General features: G+C 39.6%; 1 protein-coding gene across 2 annotated transcripts in view; it reads right to left on the bottom strand.

Moving 5' to 3' along the window:
* Positions 1-2,612: 2,612 nt before the first annotated feature.
* The window catches only part of NOCT (nocturnin), a 34,800-nt gene continuing 25,829 nt past the window's right edge, over positions 2,613-11,583 (bottom strand). For both annotated transcript variants that reach the window (XM_069105390.1, XM_069105391.1), the window contains exons 2-3: positions 6,609-6,878; positions 2,613-4,684 (exon numbers count right to left, since the gene is read on the bottom strand). In XM_069105390.1, the coding sequence (XP_068961491.1) occupies positions 3,849-4,684; positions 6,609-6,878 (1,106 nt within the window). In that variant the 3' untranslated portion in view covers positions 2,613-3,848. The remainder of the gene's footprint in view (positions 4,685-6,608; positions 6,879-11,583) is intronic.

Here is an 11,583-nt window from a genome sequence, read left to right as displayed (position 1 = left end):
ATCTTTGTTAGAGATTAACATCATGTTTACTTGATGTTAAAAAAAAAGTTTATAGTTTCCAGGATCTATTTTCCTTTGGAAAATCCAACAGTTGTCTTATTTCTCTCCTGTTTTCCATTTCTTAAAGATGACTGACAGTCTCTTCAGTCATATCTGCCAGGTCTCCCAGAGCCGAGGGATTTAATTTGTCCCAGTCTAAGGACTTGAAATCAACCAACATTTGTTGACCCAAACTCAATCTAAAGCAGCTGAGTGCACTTTCTCCAATGTCTCTCCTTTTTTTACAATCTGACTTTAGTTCCCTTTTTAACATTTGTTGTTGCTATTGTTGTCCCCCCCTTTTCATTGTAAAGATTTTTCACTAACAAATACAAAAGTGCCATCTACATCTAGTTAAAATTATAGTACTGGGTCTACCTGCAAACTGCACCCCACTCCCCTGTCTTCTTATATAGTTACTGAAAGCCCTCTTTTATCTGTTTGCTAACCTCAGCCTGCCTGACCCCATCCTTAGATCCCTGCCCCTCCATGGCTCTTTCTAGCTTTTGTACATTTGTATAAATGTCCTTTGCACATTTCAACTTACAGAATCTCTGTGCAAGCCCTACTGCCTTCTTTTGCCTGAATGGCTATGCAATTGTAACTAGTCCTAACAAAGAAGAAGTTTCAGTGTTTAGGGTGCCCTTGAGCTGTGTTTCCATTTGGGTAGGTGGCACTGGCTTCACTGGGATGAAGTTAAATTTTTCCTCTATTTTTTTTAAAAACCTGCTTTTCTTGAAGTCTGGGTTACATGCCTAAGCCCAGCTGCCTCTCATTCAAATCTCACAAGCTCTAAAATGACAGCCATTTTTAAGGTCCCTTTTATATTTTTATATTGTAAACTCCTCTTCCCCCCCACCCGCCACTAGTTAGAATAGCACTTCCTCTGCCTTTTTAGAGTAAACTGCCATGAAATTAAGGAGGTCAGATGCTCAACCAATGTTTCATAGCAAGATTTCCAGCAGATATCCTCATCTATTCTCATCAAGAAATATCTATTCTCATCAACAAAGTATTCTATATATCTCTCCCACAATACTACTTAATTCTTTCTCCTTTGATTCTTGTGACTATTGCTCCCAGGCAGAATGTTTCAATGTTGTGTGCTGTATAGTGATGGAGTAGAAGAGCAAATACTAATAATATCCATATCTACTTATTCCTAAGACCTGTGGGAATGACAGATAAGACGACCAGGGCAAGAGGCACAAAAGATAGAAAAAGGAAGGAAAGGCCCAGTATAGAACTTAGGGTACTTGGCAGCTGGATGATCCATAGTTAGTATTAAACAAGAGTTCAAGCTTTTGTATAATTCTTATTTGATCTAAATTGAGTAGAACTCATTTGAATTTTATAACTACCCCTCTTCCAGTGTGCCATAGTACTTATGCTAGGTTATTTCCCCAGTTGAACAAGAAGATGGCTACTGTACATAAACCACACATTTTGGAGATAAGCACATAACATTCTAATTGCAAACATTTCAGCTCTCACAACAACAATAATAAACATTTACATCTTATGTCTTTTGAACAACCCTGCGAAGTAAATGTTATTATTATCTCCATTCTAAGAAATTGAGGTCGGGGGCAGTTCAGTGACAGCTAGTGTAGGAGCCGGAATCTGAACCCAGGTTTTACTTCTTACACAGGACACTATCCACTTTACTGCCTTACTATGCACTATCAGCACAGAGTTACCTCTATTTTAGGTTACTCTTTAACCTTTCCTCCGAATCACATGAAGCCTTCAGCTTGATAGCGTTATAGATTTTTAAGCTGGAAGGGATCTCAAAGACCATTCCGTTTAAACCTTTCATTTTTGCAGAGGAAGAAAGTGGCCCAGTGAGGTTAGACAAGTGGTTGGTTAAGTATCAAAGACAGAATGTGAACCAATATCATCTGAGTTGGATTGGAACTTCAGAGGCACTGGGGAGAGTAGGAGAGTCCTTAGTTGTGATTGAGTTCAAAGCCTACCACAACATACTGCTACCTGTGGGACCTTTGCCTCAGTTTTACTGCCGGTAATACGAGGAGAATGGCTTAGGTGCCCTGAAGGGTTCCTTCCAGTTCAAAATCTATGATCCTCTGACCTCAACTTTATTCTGATGCTTCCTCTGAATCATATTGTCTTCAAACAGTATTTTAACACCCACATTAAAATAGCCACACAAATCCATTTTCTTGGTTCCATGATGGTAGCTGTTAGGTATGACTTCTTCCTGAGACTGTGATTCCTATTTGTCCCTCCTCCTAAATTTGTGTTTTCATATATTATAACCTACTAATAACCCCAACCTTATTCTGAACATTCAGATTGTATAAAGGACTCACTTAAATCAGGTGTAACAACACAGACTCACCCATTTTGGGACATTCTTTTGCATTGTGAAGGCCTGATTGTCAATAGCTATTGGGAGGACAAATGCATGACAACCTTACCCATTTAAAACTGTATTTTGTGTGTTACTGAACAATTAATATTTCTGGTGTAGAAAACTGGACCATAAAAGAGCCAGCTTGCTTGAGATGGCTGTTTTTAAAAATAAAAAAGACTAAGATTTCAGGAGCAGCTCAGCTTTTACAAACTTTTATTAAATAACTTAGAACATTTTTACAACTTTCAACAAGTGTACTTGGTTGGTCATTTTTGGGGGCACCATATTAATTTTGACCAACTCATCTCCAGTGAAGAGTTCCAGGTCTCCTTTCTAGTCAAACCACAAATTTCAGTAGGCCCTAGGGGGCTGCCCATTTTATTTTACAGCCTAAGGCCTTGCAGACCTTACAATTTCCAAACCAAGAAGGACTCCTGATTTTCTTAGGCACCACACTAGAACAGCTCCTAAAAAAAAAATAAAAAAAAACAAACAAACACAAAAAAACCCCTTTTCTTGAAAAATTCCAGTGTCACTTATAAAACAGAATTAGGTCAAATGAATTAAAGAGAGAGGACTAGGTCACCCCAAGAAATTGGTAGATAAGTGAAAATGTATAAAGTAGTGGTTCAGTCATTTGGATCAATTCCCATCTTTGCATGAAACACACACATAAACAGAGAGAATGTGAATGGATATGTATAGTTCCTGGGATGGGTTGCAAGGACACAGGAGAGAGACAATGCCTCCTATGATTCAAGGAGGAGACAACAGGTTTCCCAATGTGATATGGCTCTTCCACTTGAAAACAAAGAGAACCCTAGGGCAAATGTTCTGTTCTAAACCTGTTGTACCAGCACTGTTCTATCAGACAGACTAAATGCAAAAATGTTTAAAACTATCTTAAGAAGAATGCCATGAAAACTTCATTGGTTCAACAAGATTCTGTATGATTCTCACATGCTAAGTTTCTAAACTTTTGCTTGTCATTTACAATGCAATGTTAAAAAAAAATAATGTGGCCATGCACAGTCCTTTCCTGTTAATGTCTTTTTAAATGCTATAAATAAATAAAAATAGGAGTGTAGTCCTGATGATTTATTCAGTTAGGAAGGACTCAAGCAGGTCCACATTGGCACCAAGTCCTCAGGAAGGAAAAAGGCTCCAAAGAAATGACATGATTCCCTTACTTAATCAAAAGCTAAATGCTGAGGGGAGGGAAAACACCACAAGCCAAAACTGGGGTGCACACACCTTTTTTTGATAGAGACTTTAATCAAAAAGGTTGTGAAATTGTGTTCTATCCTCTCTTCCCCCAAAGGCCATGCCAGAAAGGAAAGCTGAGAGACAGTGAATCCTCCTTCAAGCAACCTCTTACTTCCATTTCCCTAGTTTTTAGACTTTTGTGACTAGAAATTTAGCTCCAGACAAGCTATAAAAGCTGGTCCTGGTCTTCATTAAAGCTGAAGTCACACACTAGAGACAGGTGGTCAGAAGGGTAATTGAAGGATGGTAGCCGGTTGGGTCCAATCTGTTCCTCGGTGAGTAAGCCAAGAGCTGACTGCACATTTAAAGCATGCTTGGAATACCAGATATAATCCAGTGTGTGCCGGCACTCCCCAGATGTCCGGATCTTCCAGGTTGTGTATGGTGGCTCAGACTGTCCATCTGCACTCAGCAGTTTATAGGCACTGTTTAGGTTTAGGCTAGAGGAGGCAAAGTGTTTGTAGACTTCCTCTGTGGGTTCTGCATTAAAGTCCCCACAGACAATAAGTGGGATCTTGGCTCCCTGGGTGATGCTCTGCAGGTTCTGGAGGAGGTCACAGCCTTGTGCAGACCGAAATCGCTCCCACCCAGTGCGTGCTTTCAGGTGGGTGACAGCAATGCAGAATAGTCTCCCTGTCTTCTTGCACTCCAATGTCTGTGCTATGGCTACCTGGTTAGTTTTAAGAGTCATAGCAGTCAACCTGATGTTGGTGCTGCTGACCATCTTGAATCTGTTCTGAAGGAAAAACAAAGCACAGCCATCAGGACCATTGTTGTGTTCCACATCCAGACAGGGCGACCATGGCTTTGGAAAGAAGGTACCCTGGTAGCCCAGTCTACTGAGGAGTGGCTGGAAAGTGTCAAAGTAGTGGTCCACCTCTTGCAGGCACAGGATGTCTGGCTGGTAGGCCAGGATCTCTTCTAGGATGAGACATTTTCTTTCTTCCCATTTGAGTGCCTCAACAGGGCACTGTACAAAGTTATCTTTGCCTTCCCCAAGAGCTGAAACAGAGAAGTTAGTCATCTATCAGCTACAGGAACAAAGGCTTCTACCTTCTCTAAGGAGGCCAAAAGAAGAGTGGCCTAGCTTGGCCATCCTTGAACTATTACTGATGTGTTGTATGGCTAAGAGATGCTACAGTCTCTGCAATAGGGACAGGCATGGTAGGTGTGAGTAGACAGTAATATGAGATGTTACTAGATCATCATAGACATGTGAAAAAGAATATGGGCTGGTCATATGTATGGGAAGAGTATGGGACAACTGATGGACCAATTCTACTGCTAACCTTGTGTTGTCAAGAGAAAGTGAGACAGGTATCTACCCAGCATGGTGGATGGATCATCTGTGATCAATTTATGAGAGGTCATGAACAAGAGTCATGATGAGGTTACAATCTGCATCACTGGAGAGAGTACATAGTCTGCTGGAATATCTGAGCTGTAGATACTTTGGGTGGTCCCTCTCCACAAGCATTATGCAACTTCTTCCAAAAGAGAATGGGGTAAATATTTTCTTTCACGTGGTGAATGAGTATTGGGTGAAAATAAGGAGATTATGTTTTTGTAACCAGATTGTGTTTTCTCTCAACCCTCAAATGCTATGTCATCTCAAAAGCATTTGCTTTACACAATTCTACATTTTGTCAAATGGCTTTGCCTATTTAGTGACAACTGGATCAAATTAACAAGATTTTCCCCTTCTTAGCCCAAAGATTGGTTTATTATCAAGGCAAATTTCTTATTCTAACCACTAAATTTCATGGCAACATTATAAATTTTTTATGTGTATAAATCTATGGCAAGTGTCCATTTTAATACTTGAGTGTATCTCTCATCTAAGTGATGTGTATCTCCCTTCCAGTGATATAGATCTCCACCCACCCAGGCCTTTTTATTCTGTGATGCTCTCACCCACATCCTCCCATCAATTCACCACAAAGTGTCTTTCTGATATGCCTGGGGGAGGGGATGACTCTTGCTTTTGCGTGGATACCAGTCAAGTGCATATACACTATCCATTACTTATCTCTTGCTCTCACTGTATGGTCAGTGTATATTTTTTTCCTAGTCACATGTTTCTCCAATATCTTCTATACCACACATGTATCTCTATGTATACACAAAACTAAACAGATGTGAATATACTGTGTGTATATATATTTATATGTTTGCACATATGTTCATCTATTTGTATGTGTATATATACACACAAATATATTTTTTAATCTGGAAAAGGCTTCCCTTACATAATAATGCGGTGTCCTAAAGGCAGACAAACAAGAACTATTATACCTTTGACATTAAACTTTTTTGCCTTTCCTTAAAATACGTAATAATAGCCCCTTATTAATATAACCTTTCCATGAAGTGTGCTGTCCATTTGCTTTTTTCCTAATTGTTTATTTGCATGGCAACACTGTAAATTTAATATTTTATCTGTGGCACACATGCATTCTAATACTTCAGTGCATCTATGATCTTGGCATTGATCAATTGATAGAGAGACATGAGAAGCAGGGGGTAGGAACGCTAAGATTCCCACCCCGCCTGGTACTATAGGAATCTGCCTCATCTGTCTTCAATGGTCTGAGTACAATGTTTGCTAGGAAGCAACCCTGGTTATTAGGGGAACAAAAGAAGGTGAAAGTAGGGTCTCCTTCCTTTAAATTCTTTTGGCAGGTCCCAGGATATAATAGCCTTTTAGTCTATCTGTATAATTTACCAATAGCCTTGAGGTGTTCTTTAAAAGCAGACTTAAGTATACTGAACTATATTTAATACATATTTTGAAAAATCACATCTGGTATGTGTGCGTGTGTTGGTGGGAGGAGGAGTAGATGGATAGTACACAATTCAATAAACATTTATTACTCCCGGCCTTAGTAAGTTTAGCTGTACTGGGGGCAGTAGTTACTGAACATACCTTGAGCAAGGATGTTCCACTGCATGACCCTAATGGGTGGGTGGCTACTTGTTGAGTCCGTCCTCAAGTCCACAAAATCTCTCTGGAACCGGGGTGGCCGAGTGTGCAGGACTGCCCTGCATTCCTCAAGCAGTTCTTTGGGATCTATGGTATCCAGCTGTTCTGAGTCAGGAGGCACCAAACACTCTGGGTGCTGGGTGGCTGCAGAGCCGTTCAGGGTCTTGGCGATAGCACCATAGAGCCTGCTCGTTCCGTTTCCCATGGAACACGCTACAGGAAAGGAAAGCACAGTTATCCATAGGGCTCCTTAGCCTGCCCTTCCTTCTCCTGCAAACCCATCCCATACAGTCTTAGAGAGACCTTTGACTGCCCCCACAGCACAGAAGCTGCCCCACGCACTGCCAAAGCTGCCATCTTCACTAACAAAAATCTATTTTTCTAAGGGCGGGTGGAAAGGTATTTTCTAGGTTGGGAAGGTCTGGGTTAGTCTGATGCCATAAAGGCTAATTTATACTCTTTAAATGAACTTCTGTATGAAGTAACCAAGGGGTTTAAGTAATTTATTGATCCCAATTACAGCAGGCATACGTGTGTGTGTATAATCAATCAATAAACTTTTATTAAACACTATGTGCCAGGTACTACGTTAAACACTGGGGATACAAAGAGGCAAAGGACAGTCCCTGCCCTCAAGGAGCTTACAATCTAATGGAGCATACAGTAAGAAACAATAGATACAAAGCAAGGTATATACAGGATTAATATGAATAACAGAGGGAAGTCACTGGAAGTAAGAGGGGTTAGGGAAGAGAGTGGGGTTTTAGTTGGGACTTAAAGGAAGCCAGAAAGGTCAGTATTTAGAGCAGAGGAGTGAGAGCATTCCAGGCATGGGGGACAGCTAGTGAAGAAGTTTGTGTGTGTTTATATACAAATATAAATTTAAGTGCAGCCATGCAAATATGTTTGTTTAGAATAAAAAATAATATCTATGAGGCAACTAGTATAGTAGATGGAGAACAGAACTTGGTGCCAGGAAGTCCTGGATGGGCTCAAATCCCATTTTAGACAACTTCATAACAGTCAAGGGCCAGTCCCTTAGCCTCTGCAGGCCTAGGTTTTGCCTTTATAAAGTAAGTACATGTGTCACAGGCATACAGTGAGGATCAAAATATAAGAGTCTATGTAAAGCATTTTGCAAGGTCTATATAAATGGACTCTTATTAGCAGCAGCAGCTGTTTAGCTCCTACCACTAATTAAAAAGGGGAAGTATCTACATTTAAACTAATTTGTTGTTGTTCAGTCATTTCAAGTAGTATTCAACTCTTCCTGACCCCATTTGGGTTTTTTTTTTTTTTGGGGGGGGACAGAAATACTTGGAGTGGTTTGCTATTTCCTTCTCCAGCTCATTTTACAGATGACGAAACTGAGGCAAATAGGGTTACTTGGCTTGCCCAGGGTCACACATCTAGGAAGTGTCTGAGGCTGGACTTGAACTCATGTCTTGACCCCAGCCCCTAGCAGCCACATTTAAATTTATGGGGATCTTTATGGATGACTTCATAATTCTCTGTGGCTCATTCTCACCCAAGCAAGAATAAACTTACAAACATATAACTTAGTAAAAATTTGAAACTTAAATTAGGAAGTCATAGCAAAAAAAAAAAACAACAAAAAGCCCACACTGACTTTAAAGAAGAGCTTAGGCTACTTTTCTCTAGCAATGTTGTCCTTACAAACTCTACTCCTATGCTAATAACCGATATGCATATAGCACTTTAAGGTTTGCAAATTATATACATTATCTAATTGATCCTCATGACTTTTATGAAATAGGCACTGTTATTATCCCTGTTTTACAGATGAGTAAACTGAGGTGCAGTGAGGTTGAATGTCCTGACCAGAGAAACAACATATACATAGTGTCTGTGCCAAGATTTGAACCCGAGTCTTTCTGAGTCCATGTCCAGTGATTTATCCACTGCCTCTAACAACAAACTACCAGATTCTCTCACTTTATTTTGGGTGACTTGGGGGATGACACGTTAGCTACCTGAATAATGCTATCTAGCATCAGTAACTAGTTCCTGGGACTCTTGAGGGAGTTGTTATTACAAAGTCTAAGATTGTGTGTGTGTGTGTGTGTGTATACACACATACATGCGAGCGGGAGACACATGCATGTGTACAGTGCCCACACACAAGGTTCCAAAAGTCTTACTACAATTTAAAGCTTTAGTAACTTTAGAAGTACTATTGCTAAAAACTTACAAATTCAACAGCGGAAAGGTTAAATATATAGCACTTTAATGTTTCTTATTAAAATCCAACATAATCACCATCTTGTGATGTCTAGCATTCTAGCTGATTTCTGAATATTCTTTTTTTGGGGGATGGCAATTGGGGTTAAGTGACTTGCCCTAGGTCACATGGCTAGTTTTTTGTGTTAAGTGTCTAAGGCTGGATTTGAACTCAGGTACTCCTGAATCCAGGGCCAGTGTTCTATTCACTGCGCCACCTAGTGGCCCCGTCCGCCCCAATTTCTGAATATTCTAATGGCATTTGTCAGTTACTGCTCTGACTTAAAGGGTTGCATTTGCAAACTGAACCTTAAAGTCATCTAACAACTCCGGTCTGGATGTATACATGACAGTTCTAACTCCATCCCATGGGGAAAATCTGTTGGAGGTAGATCTGAAGGCCAAGGTTACTCAGAAAGAGAACCTCTTTATTGACCCACTGGCCTGATAAAGTGTCATCAGAACTGTCCCACATGCGATGCGTAATGGCAAGGGTGCCACCCCATACTGTTAAAATTACCATGGAGAAAGTATTATTTAAAATTCGCAAACTGAATAAATATATGGCATTTTATTTAAATAATCCTTCCAATGTGGTTTTTTTTGGGGGGGGGTGTTAAATTTGTAGCTTTTATACTTTTTAAGTTATTAAAGCTTAAAATTGTTCGAAGACTTTTGGGACACCCTGTATATGACAGGTAGCTAGTGACATGGCTCCTTTCCAAAGCTCTACTTGCATGTTTCAGGGAGGGCATAGGATTGGAACATGGCATGATGGCATTCTACTGAGCTATTTAAATACTCAACCATGAAACATCCATTATGCTTCCGTTGATTTCCCTTATCCTTCAAAGGTTAATCCTCACATAACACTTAATGCCTTCCAACATATGTATGCTGTTTCATTAGAGCATTACACAATCTCCAGAACTAGAGACTGCAGATATTATGATCCCTGTTTTACAGATAAGGAAACTGAGGAAAGACTTGCTCACTGGTATACAGTTAGGACTCTATTCCAAGTAGCACTCATGCAACTATGTGCACCATGCTGCCTTCCACCTTATCATATTCAAAGTTTGTTGATTAATGGATATCTATTCTCAAGCCAGAAGGCTTTTGGAAAGGCAGGAGCCAAATTCACAATTTAAAGTCCCTTAAAATGCTCTTACCCTTGAGATGTCCTCTAAAATCTTTTCTAGGTATAATTTATAATTCTATGATTATATTAACCCATTTTAAGATAGCACATTTACTGCCCTTGGGGCACAAAGACAATCCATTTCTCCAAGGATGGATTACAGTAGTAGTTCTCAAATCTTTTAGTCTCAGGACCCCTTTACATTACAAAATTAATAAAGACCTCTCCTTCAAAAAGCTTAAAAAAAAAGTAGGGTATGTTGATCACTATTTATTGTATAGAAATGGAAATAGATACTTTTGAAATAGATTAACTCATCTCAAAATAATACATTACCTATTAACATAAATAAAACTTCATAAACTTTCCCAAAACAAACAAACATAAATTAGTGTGAGAAGTGGTGCTGTTTTACTTATTCTTTGCAAAACTCATGTCTGGCTTACTATAAAAATAAAACAGCTGTTTTCTCCTGTCTGCTTCTGCATTCAATCTGTTGTGATTTTTTTAAAAATTTAAGTATTAGGAAGAAAATCCAGCCTCACATAGATGTGTAGTTAGAAAAGGGAGGAGTATTTGAATAAGCAAATAACATATTAGTATTATTATGAAAATAGTTTTGACTGCCCAGACTTACCACCCTCCACAAAAAAGGGTCTTGGAGACCCCCAGGGGTCTTCAGCCCACACTGTGAGAACCACTGGATTAGAGGAGATTTTCCAGGGTCCAGTTAACATCCCTGAGGTCGAGAGGTGACTAAGTTCCTGAAGATGGTGCCATCAGAGTACAAATTCTAGTGAGTTCAACCAAGCCAGAAAGATGTGAAAGGGACTAGTGATAAAATGTTTATCTGTTTTCTAAGTATGATCCCAGCTAAGACTAGAAGGGAGAAGACAGTGGGGGCGAAATTCTTCATTAGACTGGCCAAATAATTCTGGACAACCATTTATGAAGTTACAGAGGGGTGTTGGGTCTGTACTATGGGAAAAGAATGTTCACACCTACAAAATTACAGACCCTTGAAGTATCCAAGTTGAGATTCAGAATTAATAGCTAACACACAATTAATGGAATGGCTCTCTGGGAGGAGGAGGGGAGAGATACTGGGAAAGACTGATGATATAAAAAATAAAAGACAGCAATAAAAACATATTTAAAAATTGATAGGGGCGGCTAGGTGGCGCAGTGAGTAAAGTGCTGGCCCTGGAGTTGGGAGGACCTGAGTTCGGTTCCAGCCTGAGACACTTACTTAACACCCACACAAAAATACTAGCTGTGTAACCTTGGGCAAGTTAACCCCAAATTGCCCTCCAAAAGGCAAAACAAACAAACAAAAAAAACAAACAAATAAAAATTGATAGTTATTCAACTAATGCCTACTGAAATACTTTCTTGCTTTCCTTGAATATATATCTTTGCAAGTTTTGTAATGAAACAATTGAGTTGAAATGCCAAATTTCTTCCCTCAATATAGGGGCCTTTTTTTGTGTCATGAACCACTATGGCAGGCTAGTAAATTCTGAGATCCTCTTTCAG

The sequence above is a fragment of the Petaurus breviceps genome, unplaced genomic scaffold (assembly GCF_028583685.1).
Source record: "Petaurus breviceps papuanus isolate PSGF00001 unplaced genomic scaffold, PetGlider_PUasm1.0 76, whole genome shotgun sequence".
Lineage (NCBI taxonomy): Eukaryota > Metazoa > Chordata > Mammalia > Diprotodontia > Petauridae > Petaurus > Petaurus breviceps.
Note: the sequence above shows the minus strand (reverse complement) of the source record. Positions and strands in the feature narration are given on the sequence as shown.